The sequence below is a fragment of the Platalea leucorodia genome (assembly GCF_965183815.1).
Source record: "Platalea leucorodia genome assembly, chromosome: 9".
Classification (NCBI taxonomy): domain Eukaryota; kingdom Metazoa; phylum Chordata; class Aves; order Pelecaniformes; family Threskiornithidae; genus Platalea; species Platalea leucorodia.
The window spans coordinates 39,636,657-39,656,492 of NC_138831.1; the positions used below are offsets into that span (position 1 = coordinate 39,636,657).

The window sequence follows — 19,836 nt, forward strand, 5'->3', positions numbered from 1 at the left end:
AAAGGGATGAAGTTTCTGCCATGCGACAGGGACATTGCTCACTTGTAACTTGACAGGCCCAGCAACAGGATCTCAGAGCTAGAACCAAGTGTATCTCAAAACTTCCAAAAAACCTCAGTTCTGTTTACTTTATTCTCAGAGTTAGAGAACTGATCTGATTTTAACAAGAAGTATTTTCTCTCCCCCTCCCAACCTTGTTAGCTGTCCCTGATTCATCAAGGCTAAAATTACCACGGGCGCAACACCCTGGATTAAGCCCGCTAAGGCCACACTAAAGCTTTTGTTTCCATTTTATACCTGAAAAAAGGCGGAATGAGAGAAAAAGAAAAACTTTCATCAGGAAAAGATCACAAAATATGTTGTCGTTAAAAAAAAAAAAAAATCTTTCTTTGCTTGTAAAAAACAAAGAAAAAGTCAGTAATGACATTCCAGCGACAAGATTTAAGATGTTTATCTTTTCAGGTCCAGGGGTAACACTTCTCACTTTTTAAAAACTGGGCCATAATGGCTCCCAGACACATTAGAATTTTAAAATCAAACACCTCAAACATCTTTCACTTGTAGAGAAACAGGCAGAACTAGAAAAATTGATATGTCCCACTTTAAAAAGAGGTGAAAAAGTAATTAAATCTTTAAGCTTAGTGACAAATGAAGAATTTTACATTGACAGAAATGGGGCAAATTCTCACCTACTCTAAACTGACACAGCACTACTCACCTCCACCAGCACTATGCTGTACAGTCTACCTGGCCTTGTGATTTGGCCCACACATTTTTTCTCTTTAAATACAAAGGAAAAGAAAAAAAGAGCAAAATGGGCTATTACAGTAAATATCCCCAAGCTGTTAGTATCCACTATAACTACCACCCACCAATCCATGAAAAAATGGTAAATTCTACATTCAAACTTGATCCATCTATCAGTCTAGCATTAATGCCTTAACATAGGTTAATTGTGACTTGCCACACATTAAGCTTGTCTTACCAACACACACGCGTCCGTCCAGTCCTACTGCAAGGCCAGGGAAGCATTCACATCTGAAAGAGCCATCAGTGTTCACACAGCGCCCGTTCATGCATATTCCAGCTGTCTCGCACTCATCGATGTCTGTTGGAGAACAGAATGAGCTTTATTAGAAATTAAATCACATAGTGTTCAATGCCTGGCTGAAAGTTGCATTTGTGCAGCTTCTTTTCAATATATCATATAGAAAAATATCAAGTGTAAATGGAAACTAGTTCAAGTAAAGGTTTTATTAAGAACAACAATTAATTCGTTCTGTGAAATGGAAGAAGAAAATGCAAAATTCAAGAGAAATAAACAGAACAAAATAATTTCACTCTCCTTGGAGAGTGAAAAGGGACTACATTTTCCTAACTTGTTCCCAAGAGGTACATATTCCAATTTAAGGGTCATTCAGGCAAAAACATAATTGGAGGAAAGAGGAAACTCTGACTGCTAAGACAAAGGACTTCTGTAGTGTGTAACAGGGCATTCCCTTTCTGTGTTAACAGTTAGTTTATGCTGTAAGAAATCAGTCCAGATCGCAAATTGAATCTTTCACCCCTGCTACGAGGTGTCTTCAAAGGGCCACTAAAGAATTTCCCTTCCTCCTGCTGCGGGTTCAGTTTTTGGAAGTACATCTGAATGTCCACAGTCAGACCTTGCCCACACATAGTGTCTCTCTGGTGATCTGCATGACAATCGGGTTTTCCTATCAGATGCTCATTACAGCCCATTTTATAAACTTTCAATGGACAGACTGCACTCCAGCCTTGAAAGGAATTTGTTAATGATTTGAGCCCTGAGCAACCGCCAAGCACAAGCTACCATCTTTGCCCAACAATAGTACACTGAACAATAAGGCCCTTAGTGATGAAATACAAGACTGAAGCCTTATAATATTAGACCATCACAAAGGGATGTCAAATTAGTAAAAAATTATATAGGCTGTGTATCCTGTTAATAGTAGGATCATTCTCTAGACACAGAGAGCATGCCATTATTTTATAAGTGATTAAGAAAAGGGGTGTTCAAAATATTGTTTGGAAGTACGTATAACCTTTATAAAATAATCACTTCATAACAACCCTCCATAATATATACAAGAGACAGTGTGTGTGACAATTTCCTTTTTTCTGACCTTAAAAGGGCAAATTGAGAGTGAAACACCTCTGTGTTTTACTTAGTTTGTGTTGTTTGGCATAAAACATGGCTTGTATGATCCAAGATTCCTTTTTCAAACTGCATTTTAAAATAGCAGTTATATTTAAGTACATGGGCTCAATTCATTTCTTCTTCATCCTGCAATCTTTTGTTCTGTTTCAGACAAATCTTAAATGCTTTTCCCACTTTAAATTTAGTCCTTACTCAGTGTAAGTAAAAACAGAGTTGGAACTTCAAAATATGCCCATACTATTTAACAGTGTAGACAGTTATTTTGTTAGACAACACTGAACTCCTTCGACAGATAAAAGTTCCCCTAAAAAAACAAAAAATTAACTTTCCTTTTTTAAGGTTACTTATAGAAACAGAAAGGCAAAGTTACTTTTTTTTTCCTTTTCCTGTAGTTAATTTTTAAAAAAGATTTTGTAAGCTAATAAGAGGTGAAATGTGCAATCCATTTTCTTTTGCGCTGATTTACAAATGTGTTGAAAATACTGTTATAGATGTTTTATGAAAAGGTAAGGTGGGTCACTTAGAATTGCACAGATCAGCTGAAAACCTGGCTGCAGTAAAGATGGGGCAAAAAGCCTCTGCTTTTACCAGGGCTGAGATTGCACCCAGTAAATCAACTGCACATGCAGGCATAAAGTCCAAATTTCTAACCCTGACAGGGCTCCGCTGTCTTCTGTGGCAGAAGTCGTCATTTGGACAACTTCAAAAATACTCGTTTTTCTGACTTTTGCCAGAATACTTCAACCTGGTTCTGGAAAACCACCTAATGGACTCATTCTCCATGTCCAATGAGTTTTTGCCTTTTCTGCTTAGCTTGCTCAGTAGTGCCAGCTGGGTACACTAAGTCCTCTAATTTTAACCAGGAAAAATTTACTCAGACTACTAAACTGCCACTCTCGGTTGCCTTGCAATAGCTTTCAATTTGGGGAATTCCTGTTTGGTCTAAAGATGAAACCGTATGTAACAGAAATCATGCTTTAAACCCCCGCCTGCCTGATGTAAGTATTTCTGAAAAATCATCAGCAAATCAGCAAAAGAAGCTAATGGTGAATAAGTTTAGTATGACTTGTATTACAGGGAATACACAAGACTGTGGTGTAACATTCTCTTTTGGCATGTTACTTCATAAAGCCTGAGTGGAATTTTTTACCAGACAGCCAAGCATATGCCCTGTACTTATACTTAAATTCCAGTTTTATGGAACTAAGTGTCATTTACAGTATCCCCAAATTCGGGTTAAAAATTCTTCTTCACAGTTCAAAATTCAGCTTAGAGTGCACCAAATGAGATGTTTATAGGAGCAATGTGTTGCACACTGCAATTCTTATATTCCTTTGCTGATCCCCTGAAGAGTTTGGTAAAAACACATGTTCAGTTCCCTATCAAAATTGCTCAGGCAGGTAGCCAATTTGCTGCAGAAATGTCAGTTTGTGCTTACACGCATTCCCAATATGCATGAGCACTAACTGCATGTGCAAGCATGAGCTTAGAGTTTAAGCTTGTGTAAGATCTCAATGCATTCACTTCACCAACAAATTCAGGATATGCAGTGTGAACAATGAGTGTTTCAAAGGCTAACTATTCTGTAGGACAGAAGTTATTTACTCTGTACATGTGGTGTGTACAGAAAGGACTCAATAAGGATAAACATTAAAATGTACAGGAAAAGACACTATTAAAGATCAATCTTTTAAACTTTTACTAATGTGACTAGAGACATTTAGCAGAGAGTTGTGCTCTCTCTAGCCACTACATTCCTGGGAATTATTTCATGATGCTTTGGGCAAGTGGAAGAAAGGAGACAAATATGAAGTTGGGAAAAAGTGTAATTTGGGTGTCAAGGTCTCAAAATCTGGTTTGATTTTGACCCAACAGCAATTTTAACACATAATGAATGTTTGCATGCTCATTCATAGAGAACAAGGCTTACTGTAAGTGTTGAAAAGCAGTGGGAGAAATCCTTCATTTTACTGTAAGGTATGTTCCAACTTTTAGTAGGAATCAGTTGAGTTGCCTGCAATTTTGGATAATTTTCAAACATTCTCCCTTTGATGCACAGAAGTAACACTTCTCTAGGGCCAGAAACCCCTTTTTGGCTGTATCCATACTCCTGTTTAGCCAGGAGGCACGTAACAGAGGCTGTGAAGTTGAGTATCATTGGTTTTTAAGTAGTCTGAGGCAACTTACATACCATCTTCTTGGATGGCATTTCAGTGCACAGACTGATTAAAAAAAAAAAAAAAAGAAAAAAAGAAAAAAGAAGAAATACCAAAAGATGCTCAAGGCAAAAATCAAGACAAGCATTTGGGCTGAGCTTGCATCAGTGAGTCACAGCCCTGCTAACGACACAGAGAGCAGCCAGTGGCCTTTGGGAACACGACTGGCTGATGTGCCAAGGCCTGATGGGCATTGAGTTCTTCCCTGCCAAGTCTGAGACCAAATCTCGCTGCCATCCCACACACAGACCAGCTGGAAAATAAGCTTTGGCAAAGCACAGAGATAGACCTACCACTTGGAAAATAGGTAAGAACGGAAATAAAGCTGATTGCTCTAAGTGTGTGAAGGCTGCAGCCAACACAGTAAGTAGCTGTTAAGCTAAGGAGACACTTGTATGGATCTGCACATTGGTTCATTTGAGAAACTAAAGAACAATTCATTCTCCCAACCAAAACAACCCTATTACAAAGCTAGAATGGGGTCAACTCTCATTAGAAACACATAGTTCCCCCACCTGAAGGCTGTCCTGCATACCTGGTGCAAAAGTTATCAAATGCAAGAGAAGTTCTGGATGTTTTACCGGATTTGTTGGCCAGGCTTGGACCTAAAGTCTAAGTCTAGACAACACGAAGTTCAGATCTAAGACTGGTATAGCGTTCAAGAAGCAACAGGATCCAAATTAATCCACATTTCACGTCAGTAACTCTCAAAACTATTATTTATGCAATAAATAATAATTTATGCAATAACCCTCAAAACAAATTATTTATGCAAACATTTACTTTTGTTATTGGTCCACAACAAGATGCTGCTGTGTAATCCAGTGTGACATTTTTTTCAATTTGCTGAAGTGTAAGCAAGCACTTTTTCTGCCTTGATTCCAAGAGCTAAAAGATTTTAAATTTTTCAGAAGCAAAACGGTAAGTAACTTGGCCCAGCACTTGTTTATTCCTTATTTCAACTTCTGCTTTGTGCCTGTAAAACTTGTTGAAACATGAAGATTTATACACACAAAACTTCCAGTTCCTGACGGGACTGAATGGAAACTCTGATGGCATAACTAGCAGCCAGAACGCTGCGGTGTCTCCCACAGGGGGTACTGCTGAGCTAGTGCAGCAAATGGAAAAGACAAATTTGCTGTGGTGCTTAGGTCTGCATCTCAGTCACACGGGCTGCTGGGCACTCCTCAGAGATGCCGTATTCACTAGGAACACCCAGGCAGGAATGGGAGAAAAACCCGAAGAAGGCAATGAGCCAGGATGTTTGAGTGGCCAAAGGCAGAAAACTTTAAAAGGCCAAACACAAAAAGTGAGATATACTGGAGCCAAACTGCAGAAGACCTCATAGACAAAAAAACCTGGAGTTTAACTAGGTCAGATCACACAGTCCTTGATCAAAGAATATTTCCCACTGGCTGGTTAGGGCGGTTGCTCAACACTGTGGAGAAGACCGAGTACTGTCTTGCACAATTACAAATCATTCTAGCTGATTAAAAAAGCATATCTGACGAGAACCCTGCCCAGTATTTTTTGTCCCCAAGGATCACTGTAAGGAAAGAAGGCAATTCTTGAAGCTACCAGAGGGATATGACTCACAAGCTTTGGGAACCCGTAATTTATTGTGCTCACCTCTGCAATAGCGTCCATCAGATGCTAACTGGAACCCTGGTTTACAAATACATTTAAAACTGCCATCTTCATTGATGCACATCCCATTGAGGCACATGTTCCTTATGCTGCATTCATCCATATCTGAAAATGTACATAATAGACATCATGCTCATAATATTTAAGTAAAAGAACTCTTACTAGTTATATCCAAAAGATAAACCTTAATTTCTTTATTAGTTGTCAGAGGTATATGATAATCAGAAGCATACAATGTGACATACTGCACTGTCCTAGAAGATGTGTCAAAGCAACGACTCCGTTTTTTCATAATGAATCATTAACATAGAGGTATACATCCAAAAAGAGCAAAGAGAATGAAAAACAGATGAGAAATTGGACAGCTTAAGAACTGCCTGTTGGTAAAAACCCTAAAAAACTGAGAAAGGTATGTAACTGAAGAGGGTTTGCAATCTTGATGTAAATAGAAGCTAGGTTAGAAGCAGCCTCCCATTTGGAATAGTAAACACAATTTTATGTTACTAAGAACACCTGAAAGGGGGAGTGGACATTTGTGTTTGGAGTGAAAACGTTTGTAACCTCCACTGGATGAGTCTAAGATTTATGATGTGGGAGACTTCACAGCACTGTGCTCAAGCATGCATTCTGTGGGCACTTTTATCATCAACTTCCATTTAAAATAAAATCTACCCCTTCCCTGGATTCAGCATGACAGTCACATGGGAGGGTACTTACTAATCATAGCTTCATACTAGCATTATTCACCCTCTGATTAATGGCATAGCATGAAGGATTCAAATAAGAAAAAGTGGAGGTTCCAGACACTGCTATTCTGAACCCCCCCAGTTACTCACAGCAAGAAGAAAAGAAAAGAAAAGAAAAGGAAAGGAAAGAAAAGGAAAGGGAAAGGAAAGGGAAAGGAAAGGGAAAGGAAAGGGAAAGGAAAGGGAAAGGAAAGGGAAAGGAAAGGGAAAGGAAAGGGAAAGGAAAGGGAAAGGAAAGGGAAAGGAAAGGGAAAGGAAAGGGAAAGGAAAGGGAAAGGAAAGGGAAAGGAAAGGGAAAGGAAAGGGAAAGGGAAAGGAAAGGGAAAGGAAAGGGAAAGGAAAGGGAAAGGAAAGGCAGCAAGCACAGAGAATTCTGTGCTTGACTTGAGTAAGCTTTTATATCACCTTAGTCTTTATTTCGTCCTGGCACAAATGAAATCAGTTTTGGATGTTACATCAAAAAAAATCAGGACTACTGACCAGTTTCATCTAAAGGACTATACACAGTTACATTAAGGTATGGCACAATGCTATGGTCTTTACTGATTAGTGTGTGTGCACATGTATTCCTAAGAACAAAACTCAATGCATTACAATGCCAGAGATGAAACTGTTTCATAAGTGGATGCAACAGACATTCTGGCAACATATGCAATGGAATTAAAAATGTTTTACCAGACTGCCGATGTCCTGGTTCTTATTACTATTAGCACATGGTATTTGGTGGGAAAGGAAGAAATCAGAATCAATTTTTTTTCCAAAATATATTCATTTCCAAATATATTTAGTCAATATAGTTCCATAATAAGATATTTAAAAAGCAGCTTATAGTGCTAAACTGTATCTAAAAAAGAGTCAGGAAAAACAGAGTCTTAAAATGTCTGTCTCTACCAAGGATTAACAGAATCACTACTAGCACATAAAATCACTGGATCATAATGACATTACAATATATTCGGAATCGTGCTATTTTCCTTAATATCGCAGCTGTCTTGGACAGAAATTACACTTCTAGACATAGTGTGTTTTCTTTTTTACTTACAGGCTAAGTCAGACAAAAATAATTTATGATTTAAAAAAAAAAAATCGTGTATCTATCCCAACTAGGAATTTTGGCATTAAGACTTTGAGCTGAATCACTGAGATAATATTCTGCCAAAAATGTTTCTAAGAACAGTGCTTGAAATTCCTTTAACGTATGAATAGATCATTGGGAACCCTCCCAAGGACCTTGGGAAGCATGATAAAGAACATTCTTCTTTTTTCCCCCTTTACTAAAGGTCTGGGAGGTAGGAACACATCAATTATGTTTACAAATTTTTCTTAAAACAGTTTTTATGGGTCAGACCAGACTGCATCTACATAAAACACATTGCTAGTCACCCAGTAAGATCCCATAAAGCATGCTGTTAAACACACAGTAAAATCAGGCAGCATGTGACTTGTGCTCCGTTTTAAAATGTACCACTCCCATCAAAGAAACTGCATTTTGCGATAGTGGTATGTACTATTTCTCCTGCTGGACAGACATCCCGTTGAGGATTGCCAAGCCAAGGCTCCAGAACTGGCTGCAAAAGACAGTTTACTTGCCCTCCCAGATACAGCAAAAGGTATTTAGAAATTTGATTCCTTGCTCCTTCCCTTCCCCCCCACCAGAGGTCCTTTTCTTTTTCATTGATGTGAATAACCTCTTGCAACTGTAATTACTGATACGGAGTAACTTCAGAAAAGTCTTACCTTCACAGTTTTTCCCATCAGCTGCCACTTGAAAGCCAGCATTACACACACAGTGAAAACTGCCATCTGTATTTATGCATCGTCCATTATTACAGATACGACCGTTCTGTAAACATTCGTCAATGTCTGAAAGCCAACCGAAAAGAAAAATAACATTTGGGGCTTTTTTCTTTTTTTATACTCAAGAGGAATTTTTCCCATTTCCCCTTCCCCTAAGTTTTTAACCCTACATGGAAACTATATTCACCTGAAAAATGATTTATTTTGATTTCCATAACCGAACATTATGGGGGTGGAAAATATTAATCAGCTTGAAATTTCAAGTTGCTGTGAAAGAATTTCAGTGAACATTACCCTGCAGCTTGCTCAAACAAGAATCAGACCCTTTCAATTGTTTTTTTGCATTTTTGTTCATCATGAAAATATTTTTACTGAAGTTTAACTTAACAAGAGCTATTCCACTGAAGGAAAGACAGGGGAAGCTTGTCTTTTGCTGCTGCTTTGTAAGATAACAAGAAAGTTCGAGACTTTCCCACCTCAGAAGATATTTCTCCTGCTTATTTTATATTTGAAACATCAGCTCCTCATTTCCCTCTCTCTGCAGGAGGTGCTTGGCAAGTGCTTTGGAGGACCTGAATAGTGATATCACACGAGGCTGGCAGCTCTCCCTCCTCCAAACGAGGGGAGAGGAGATGCTGAGACAGACTGTCTAGACATTTTTCAGATTGCTCAGTGTTCTCCATCAAGGCCTGGACCATCTCCCAGAGATTCCTGCACACAGGGGACTCAGCTCACAAAGATCTCAACCAGCCCATGCAGACCTATCTATCGTGCAATCACACTGTCTTCCCAAACATCCTGGGGGTGCCCTTCCCCCGGCCTCCTCCACAGAAGTGCATTGCTGTGCTTGAGGAAGAAGCAAAGCACAGGGCATCCTCCCAAATGCCCCTGCTCTCTAGACACCTGTTTGAGGGGGAACTGATGCCTCTCGAAATTGTGAATCTATATTTGCCGCCTTAGCAGCACGGTAGTTCTGGGAAGCTGCTAGGAAATCCCTGAAAATAACTGTTTTGCAAGAAAGCAACCAGGCCAGCAGAGGCAAGAGCTGCTCAAGTGACAGCTCACTGCAGTGACACCTTGCAGCCCTCTTGACTTCCAGCAAAAGCATACAGGCTTGATAAACCTCCCCTCAATTGATAAACAAGCATCATCAATCAGCAATTCATAAAAGTGAGTTTTCTCTCTGCTCAGTCCCTTTCCCCCCACTTTTGTGGCACTCGGTTGTACCTGAGCCTGGCTTCAGCTACTCCACCAGCTTTCTTCCTTAGGACAGGCAGAAATGCTACAGCATCTCAAGATTTTTCTGTCCTTTTAGTTTTTAGAGTTCATTAGGATTTGTACTTTTATGCATCTGACGCCATCTAAATCATGCTGCAGAAAATTAACACAAAATCTCATTGTTCTTTACATATACCATCACCTATACAGGTGACTGGAGACCCACCACTAGTTTCTGTTACATTTCTAATTTTCAAATTATGAAATATCATTGTGGATTTTTTTTTTTTCCCCCTCAGAGAAACTTGCAAAAATCAAAGCTCCCCTCTCACTGAAACGTCCATAATTGCTGCCATCTCCATGTAAGGCCTGACCTCCTCCTCTCAGAAATGTCGGGTAGATTGTAGTAAGCACTTAGCTGTTAAAGCTTCGACTCCCATACATTCATAGCTAACCATCATAAAATTCCACTTTTTTTGAGGTCCATTTTACATCCCCTCTTCTGGAATTGAAAAGCATTTTTTGTTTTGATCACTAATCATAATATGACAACCTTATTCATCTATGTCTCCAATTAACATATTCATTCAGTCAAACTCCTACTAGAATTATAAGGGACCCTAGTAACAGTTGAATCAGTAGCTTGCGATACAGACTGCAATGTTTAATCAGTCACCCATCAGACTCATCCCTCATAAAAAATACCCTCTCCTGGAACCTCAGAGCAAGGAATAGGTAAACATCTGGTCATTATGGAGACTTCATTTTTCAAGAATGGACGTAAGGAATACATTTGCAAAAGCGTATCAGCACAGATACATTCGTGTTTGCAAAAAATAAAACCTCAACGTACAAAGTAGTCATGCGAGGTAATCTTACAGCAAATGCTGATTTTGGCAGGCACCAGTGCTATATGCATATTTTGCCAAATGCACCCTACTAGCCTTTTTCTTTTCCCTAAACTGGTCCTAAAAATTCCTTAAGAAAACAAAGATTCTGCACACCGTAGCATTTTCTGAACTGCCTATCAAGCAAGCACAGTTCCCATAGACTGCAAAGGAACTGCTAAGTGACCACACTTTAATACCATTAAGCTACTGGGCTTCTGACAACCATGTGTTTGTGTAATGAATCAGTCAAATTAAAAGCGTGTGACAAAAATGACTCATGAGTAAATTCATCACCGCTGAGACTCCACTTCAGCACTCCTTCACCACTAGTCAGCTGAACTATGAAGATGCTTCCGCAACATGGCTGTTTGGCAGCAATTAGGTCAAATACTCCCAGCAACATGCAGCAGTGGTGCTGGCTCTGCATGTACTCCTGGACTGGAGTAAGCTTCTGCACCACAAATACCTTTCTGATTCACAAAGGGAAGAAGAAAAAAAAAAAAAAAATCACACACTAATACAGAGAGCTTTCTTCTGGTTTTTTTAGACACTCTCTGCTTCAGAATGAGTGCATGCGCAAGGAACCCTCCTCTTAGTGCAGACAGCAAAATATGAAGACAAGCTGGGACTCTGAGCATTCAAACATCCTGTTTCATTTAGATGCTTCATTTCTTATGGAATATCAAAGTAGTCATCCCTTCTCCTGCCAGAAGTCTCTCATTATGACTTAACTATAAAGGACTGCATCCACCTTTACAGTCAAATTCCCACCCCTGGACAGTTTGGGAGCCACAGAACACTGACAAGAGGGCTGACCACTGAGGAGTTACACATTCCCCACTCCTGCAGGAAAACAGGATGAAGACCATCTGGACTATTGTTGAGCCTCGTCTTCAAAACACCAGTAATGGGGATTCCACAGCTTCCCCACCTAGACTTTCCCAGTGCTTCACTACTTTTCCACACCCTATTTAAGTTTTCATTGCTGTAATTTATGTTGATTTCTTTGTCTGACAGTGGGCATGGACGACACACGGGCACAGTGCACTGGAAGACTTATCTCCCCCCCACCACCACCTCTCTTAGTCTTTTAACAGTCTTTTATAGGTAAAGGGTTGCTCCAAGGAAGGGATGTTTAATTGTCCTTGAGATCCTCAAGAAGCAAAAGAAAAAATGTCTCACTAATTTAAAAAAAAAAAGCTGTCTCTTCCACTTCAAAGCTGCAAATGGTGCCAAGATACTTTCAGCACAAGACAAAATATCTTTCTTCATAGAGCAGTCTGTGAACAGCCAGCTCAGGCAGGTTAATCATTTTTACTGCCTGATTTATTTTTTTTAAAAAACCCTCATATTTAACACATCTGTTAAATTTTGCTTAAAAACTATTTTCCCTCGTGGTATGTATACAATAGTACAGATATGGCTGTAAAACCATAATTTACCTCGGCATTCTGTTCTAGTTGGCGTGCTCTGATATCCCATACGACACTGGCATATGTAGGATCCCTGGGTGTTCACACAGTCTCCACTGATGCACGGATTCTTCTCACATTCGTCAACATCTGCAAAAGACAGACAATATATTTCTATTAAGACATTGGTTGAAAGGTATTCAGGTCTGTAGGGGTATTTTATTGTTTTGTAGTTGGAGAAATAGTGTGCTTCCATCTGAAAGGAAAGGGGACACCACTAAATTCCCAGTAAAAGGATCCCATGTTCTAAGCTAAGCAGGAGCTGGGAAAAAGGAGTACTCACCAGGACAAGGTATGGCCTGTGTGAGAGGTAGAGGCCTTAATCCCACACCTCCACATTCCCAGCCCCATGGGAGACACAGATGTTGACAGAAGCAAAATCCTGCATGTAAGAGACAGCTAATCCTTGCTGCTATCATCAAGCTCTGGCTGAGTTCCAAAATTAAAGGGCTCAAGAGCTCACCAAGATACTCCTGATGAGCTGAAAGAGGACTTGTGTATCTTACTAAGCTAGGTATCATGACTGCTGTTTTTATTTTTTTAACAATAGGTCATTTGCATACTCAAAGAGCTGGTAGCATTTTAAAGAGGTCATTTTCAATCACTAATAAACACATTATAGTCACAGGTTAGTAAAATAGGAAATCCTTACTTCTGTATAATTTTGTGGCAAGTTACAAGATTTGTTAAATACTGTCTTGAAGGCAAAACTGCTGTAAAAATAAGTTTACAGTTGAAAGCAATTAGTTCTTGGAAGTCTATTTACTGGTTTGTTGTTTTGGGTTTTTTTTTTTGGAGGGGGGATTGTTTTATTTAAAAACTCAGAGTTATTACATTGTGTGGAAAAGAATTTTTTTTCTTTAAAACAAAATTTCCCTCTGTGATTTACAGCAGAAAACCACATACCAATGCATTCCCCTCTAACATCAAGTTGGAATCCTTTGTTGCACTCGCAGCGGTAACTCCCAGGAGTGGGAATACAGCGTCCATTAAGGCAGAGATGTCGGAACAGTTGGCAATAGTCAGTGAAGTTCACCGGCAAGATCACTGAAATAACAGAGTTGGAAAAATATTTTAATAGTTCATCATAATCATTTTTGGTAATCTGCAAGTTGTGCAGCATTTTCCATTAAAAGTCAACATTTACCTTCCATCACAATGTGTATTACGTAGTAAAACCAGCACTGGGAGATAGAAAATGGCACTTTGACTCTTAGAGATTTGTCTGAAAACAAGTAGCCACCACTGATTTTTTCATTGTGGCAAGTCTGATCCCGTTTTCCTCTTCTGCAGGACAAAAGAGGACCGAGTCTGCTCATACCTAGTGGTAAAGTGGGTACATGGCACTGCAGGGACTCCACTAAAAGCCTACAGTAGCAAAGAGCAGGGAGACTGGTTCAGTTATCTCTGTTTTCATAGACAGCAGAGTGAGAGGAGGGCAGGGATAACCCTGGAAGGTATGCCTATATGGTCTTTGGCAAGCAGATGTGAGCTGGCTCTGTCTGTGCTCACAGCTGACCAGAAGCTGTGCAGCTACGTCAGTGCAGTGTCAGGCCTGAGTTTTTTTGCCTCTTAGGTTTATTAGCTCAGCTTGGTGCTGAACCAAGACTAAATAGTTTCAGCTGGTGCCAGTGCAAGCAGAGAATGCTTGCATCTGTGCAGAGCATCGGCAAAATGAGCTTGTGTTTACTTGCAAAAGAGTATGTGGCTATGCCAAACGATTTTAGGTGGCACATGCCTACTTCAGACTATATGGGCACGTAGTAAATTCCCTGAGCAAGGGACAGAATAAGGAATGTATTGGTATTCTGCTCTGGCTTCCTCCTTGCTCTAGCGAAACCTATCCATGCACATCACCGAAAAAGTTCTTTCTTCACATTGGGTCAGCCTCAGTGTCCAGCAGATTAGTATCTTTATCGTTACATTTCCTATCTGGCCAAGAAAGACTGAGGAAAACAACCTGAAAGAAGCTGCTTCCTCCCAGCCAAGCTCTTTAACGTAAGTAACTACCACAACCTAGTCAAAGAGCTATTCACTTTCCTCAACGTTGACATGCAGCAAAGCTCACAATAGCCTTAAAATAACAGTAATGTAACTACTACAATACATGGGCCTCAGTACAGACAGTGAGGATGTAGTTTTTGAATCCTGTCTTAACAGGGAAAACACTACTAATGCGGTACGCTTGCTGTAAGATAGTTGGTAACCAGGCTATGATTAGAAGGATATCCAGAAACTATAATTGTCCACATAAAGTAAGCAAAAGATACCAACAGCTGAAGGGAGCACATTGCTCCTGAGAAATGCATGTTTTTAAAGAAGCTAAATGCAAATGGTGCAGGGAAAGATTATTATTTCTTTCTTACCATGAGGCGGTGGAGCCCGAGATGGATACACAATTTCTGGTTGTTGAGGTGGGTAAACACCAGGAAGGAGTGGTGGAGGGATGACGTCAGGACGGCTTGGAGGAAGGTCAGGTCTTGCTGGCAGTAGAGCAGCTACTGTGCATAATTTGCGATACTCATCTGAAACATGAAAACGTGAATGCTGTTTTAGACTCTTGTAGCCTTTCCATTTAATCCAACTGTCCCCCTTTTTGCAGTGTTTCAGATTAGCAATAACAAACCTTAAATAACCTGGAAAATCTGAGCCTATATGCTTTCTTCATAGTAACAAGCTTTGTTCTGTGAATTGAGTCATTAATCCATAGGAGGATATCGATGCTACCTGTCAGAAGACTGCTAGTAAAAAGATAACATAACTGACATTCTGGATATGAAATTGAACAGTGAGGCAGGGACCTGATCTTAATCTACTTAGTCTTCTTGCAGGCAAAATCTTTGATGAAGTCAGTGGGAAGTTTACCTAAAGAAGGACTTTTGGACTTGATCCCAAGTTAATTTAATACAAAGCTTGCCACAGAGTTAGAAAAATACTGAACAGGGAAAAAAGCCCAGTTTCAACTGGATTTCTTAAAAGTTAACCTCCTAAAACAAAGAAATATAAATATAAGCAATGAGGCAAAACCAATTAGAGAATGAGTACACTAACGCTATTTCCCTGTGAAAAGGAAGTTTGGCAATAAATGCAGAAACCAAATGAGGTGCAGTCTAAGGAGTGTAGACAAAGAGAAACTGAGTCAGATCCACACGGAGTTCATCCTTCCCCAGGCGATGGGAAAATGATCTATTTTGCTGTAAGCACAGTCTATGCCGAGTGTTATGCATTCTCCTATTGTTTATCTCTATTAGTGGCATCTGCCCTACTGCCCCACTTTTCCTCCTGCCCCCAACTCTTTTGTCTTTGGGAAATGTGGGTTTGGAACTTGCGATCCAAAGAATGCACAGAGTATCACAATTAAAGACCACATTTCCAGCTGACCTAATTCATGTCCACAATTCGTGTGTACACAAATAACTATTTGTGCAGCCAATATCTTTGAACTTCAAAATTTTAAAGTTTATGACACAACAGGGGAGAGGAATTATATAATGAAAACAAAATGCTACAGAGATGCATGAATTCCTGAAACAATATAAAAAATGAGAACTGAAAAATAAATTCAGTGTTGGGAGAACTAAGCTGGATATTTCAGCCTTCAACACTTTCATTTCACTTCTATTTCCGCCTGTAAAACACATTAGAAGCTCTTCCCAAATCACTGAGGATTTGTTAAATAAACATGGTAGACTAAAGTTCTGCTTTTCCTGATTATGATCTTTGCATTTATTTTAATGCTCTTAGGTGATCAGTTTGTTTCATGTGTCACTGCATTTCCCTCTATTGTTCCTTAGAGTGATTTTAATCTTTAAATCACTCCCAAGAAGATTTTGTTGTATTATGTATTGTATTTTGTTCAATTGGGGTTTTTCTTAGCTTTCTATTTTGCCTATTCATATGTAAACTGAACCTACCCTCAATCAGTGGTCTACCTGTGATAAAACAGAGACATTCAGAAGAAACAGTGTCTGTGTATGTATATACACAAATTCCAATATGCAAATGTTTGCTAATGATGGTGGTTTTAATAGTCAATTCTCTAATAACACATTCTCTACAACTCCCTGATCAGTCTTTGTGAAAGAAACAAGACTGTATTTCTTTTTTACTCTAGATTGGTAATATCCAATTATCCAAAGCCAATCCACCAGGAGCCTAGGCCTTCTGTGCAAAAAGAAGTCACATCCTGGGGTCTGCCCATCGGTTGAACGGAATTAGCACACATGAAGGCACTGCTGAGGTGAGAATGGAACACACACACAGCTGGATGCCCGAGATACCACTTTTAAAGTATTTATAGCATCAATGGTAAACCCTGTCATTCCACATAAACAATTATTGCCGTGTTATGCAAAGAAATGCAATGCAAGCCTTTTTTATTGCAACTTTAATCTCCATGTATAATTTCTAGCAATAAACAGCCTATTTTATAGTAACATCTGGGTCTGCTGCCCACATTGAAAAGGCAACCGCTTGGTTACATTATGCATCTAGTGCTCCACTTTATATTGCAGTAAATTTCCATTTCAGAGTTAGAGAGACTTTGGGCCACTGACAGCTCTAAATTCCTCATCTTGCCTTCTCAGGATACATTAAGGAAAACTGAACTTGATTAAATAATGACAGCAATACCTTATATACATGTAAGGCCTTTCAAACAGTTTCAAAGCACTTTTGAAAAGAGCAATTTATAGTCTTAATTTATATCCCAAGTCAGAGGAAAAAAGGAAAAGAAAAAAAAAAAGTGGCATGTAACCATGATCTGTAGACCTTCCATGGTTTTATGAGTCAGGAAGCCCTGGGTTCTAGCTCCTTCTCCACCACGTCTCAGTCTGCAGCCTTGGCCAAATTACTTCACTTTTCCACCCAGTTTATTCATCAGTTAGATATGAATAATTAGAAAGTATGTAAAGGAAACAGGGACTGTGTTAAGACTGAAAGCTTTCTCCTTGTCTTCCTATTTCAGACAAGCATCAATAGATTACAGTATTTTGCTAGCATTATTCTAGCCAGTCTTGGACATTTAACATGATTAAATATTATTAATGAGATAGTGACAGAACCAGGAAGAGTCTTCCAGGAGTTCTGATCATAGAGCTCTGCTCCAGTATCACGCAGTTTCAATCACAGCATTAAAAACAAGAATAATAAACACTCCCATTCAGGACCTCTCACAATTTCTTCAGAGTTACACTGCTGTAATGTTATGACCCCCATTCCTCCCTAAATTCTGCACCTCTCTTGAGCTCCTCCCATCAATCCTTAAGGTTCTTGTATTCTTCTTTTCTATAGCATTTCATTAGGTCTCCAGTCCTAAACAATCTCAAAAACACCTCTCCTCCACTCCCTCACACTTAGTTTCACAATCTGCTCACCATCTTCCCTAAATTGAAATCTCACATTATCTGGGGATCTCAATACACAGGGAGGCGATAAAGTACAACACATTTTGGTAGCAGACAGAAATCATGTTCCGTGTCAAACTTCAGGAAATAAATGGCACCTCAGAAAGCTAGACATAAGAGGAAGGAAACCCCAGTTTTCCAATGAGAATGAAACTGCAGGGGGAATAGGGATCTATTAGAAGACTCTGGAGGAAGTAACTTGAGCCTGAAGAGGATGCTAAAAACAAGATCTGGATCAGGCAAGGTCAGAATAACCAGGCTACAAAACATTAACTAGCAACAGATAAAATCCTTTGTTTATGTCTGCTTGCCCTAGCCTCCTGGGGGTCCTGAGCAACCTGCCATAGGAAGCTGTGCTTTGAGCAGGGGGGTTGGACTGAACAATCTCCCAAGGTGCCCTCCAGCCTCAACCATTCTATGTAGTTCTTTAATGAAAACATTACTGATAAAAAAAAATCACTGCCTAATTCAGTGTTCAACCACACTCCTAAGAATACAGGTGGATTCATACCTGTGGATCTGATTGGGCACATTTCAGGAGCAGTGGCTGCACCAGAAGACCAGCATCGGCCGCTGTCACAGCAACACTGCATTTTGGACAAAGGCTGGGGGAGCTGATTGCCGCAGCGCCCGTTGGTCAGAGAAGAGAAGCAGTATCCAGGACGCACATCTACCGAAAGAAAGAAATGGATATGTAATCGTCAGTCCAATGAGGAATGTGACTTTCACAAAAGGGAAAGATCCCGTTTTTCTTGGATGATTACATTATCGATGACATAGCACTTGCAACATTACAACAATCAGAAAACAAAAGGCAGAAAACCAGAAAAATCTAGGTAATATTTGGGCTGCTTTGGATTCAGGTGTAACACCTCCTGTGAGAAAGCTGAAGTGAAATATGGAACAGGAATGAATTAATGGAGACAAAACCAGAATAGAAATGTGTACTCAGTATATAATAAAATATGTTTCTGTGCCCCCAAAGAAAAATTGCAGTGTCATCTCTATTAAATATAGTACCGGATCAATTCTGTTTAAGCTTTGATTTGAAAGCCACTGATGTATAGCAATAAACTCACAGCACTGCAGCTCTCAAAGCATTAATGCATTTTTCATTAGTCATGGCTTCCCCAGCTGAAGTATGTAGTGATTTGACAAGATATAGGCTTGCAGGCAAGAAAGAGCAATACAGCTTTAGCTGGTGCCATCACATTTGTTTATGGAGATGTGCTGGCTTCCTGTCTGAAAAGGGTAAGCACGTGCTGTACAAAGAACGTCCTGTACCCATATTTCATACACTCAGCTTTAACAACATTGCACAGAGATCCCCCAGTTTAGAGAAGGGAGAGAAAACGTGGATGGGAACAAAAAGAAAAAACAAAACAAAACAAAACAAAATCTTGTGATACAATCTGAAGCTCTGAGCAATTGTTTCACAATATGTCACATCATGTTAAACTCAGTATAAGCTGTGGTGTGATTTGATGCTGCACGATAAAGCAGACCAAGTTTGTTTCTAAAATATACGAACATTTGCTGTCAAAACGTAGAGGAAAAAGTTGCAGATATAACCTTACAACAGCAGAAACCATTCCCTAAAGAAACAGTATCTCAGTTATCCAGGGCATGGCGGATTCATCTGTCTAGTAACAGTGCTTTCCAGAGTTTACTAGCTATTACTAGTGGACATAAAAAAAAAGCAAGGAAGTTTCTTATTATTTTGCGGAAATTGATATATAGTGATGTGTTGAGAGATTCTGTGATGGTTCTGCCTTTTATTAGCTGGAACCTTGAACACGGATATTACTGGCAGTACAACTGAAAGAGTTAGCTGGCCTTTGCTTCCAGATTTTAGTTAGTTCACTTGTATTATCATATAATGGAAATCTGAAATGGGAAAAAAAAAAAAAAAAAATTCTACTTAGTTCTATTACTGGTCCCCCATTTTCTCCTGGTATCCAACTAAACTGCCAAACACATACACTCCTTAATCTACCATTTTAAAATATTTAAATATAAATCAATTATTTTAAAAATCAAATATCTGCAACTTTTTCCTCTACGTTTTGACAGCAAATATTTATATATAATATAATTGCAGATGCAAACTGTTCCCTGCTGCATCTGTTATAATTTTGGTCTTCACATGGAGTGGAGAGATATTCAGATGCTTGGTGTGATGGTGGGGTGGATGGTGAGGAAGGAAGTCCTCTAACAGACCCAATCACCATTTTCTCTAATTCATCCTTCTCAGTTTTGGTCAGTA

General features: G+C 39.4%; 1 protein-coding gene across 2 annotated transcripts in view; it reads right to left on the bottom strand.

Annotated features, from left to right (window-relative positions):
- Positions 1–19,836, bottom strand: part of FBN1 (fibrillin 1) — a gene marked incomplete at its 5' end in the record, with an annotated part of 157,900 nt that overhangs the window by 71,743 nt on the left and 66,321 nt on the right. For both annotated transcript variants that reach the window (XM_082322558.1, XM_082322557.1), the window contains 7 exons: positions 986–1,108; positions 6,025–6,147; positions 8,526–8,651; positions 12,136–12,255; positions 13,072–13,212; positions 14,532–14,690; positions 18,082–18,240. In XM_082322558.1, coding sequence (XP_082178684.1) covers positions 986–1,108; positions 6,025–6,147; positions 8,526–8,651; positions 12,136–12,255; positions 13,072–13,212; positions 14,532–14,690; positions 18,082–18,240 — 951 coding nt within the window. The remainder of the gene's footprint in view (positions 1–985; positions 1,109–6,024; positions 6,148–8,525; positions 8,652–12,135; positions 12,256–13,071; positions 13,213–14,531; positions 14,691–18,081; positions 18,241–19,836) is intronic.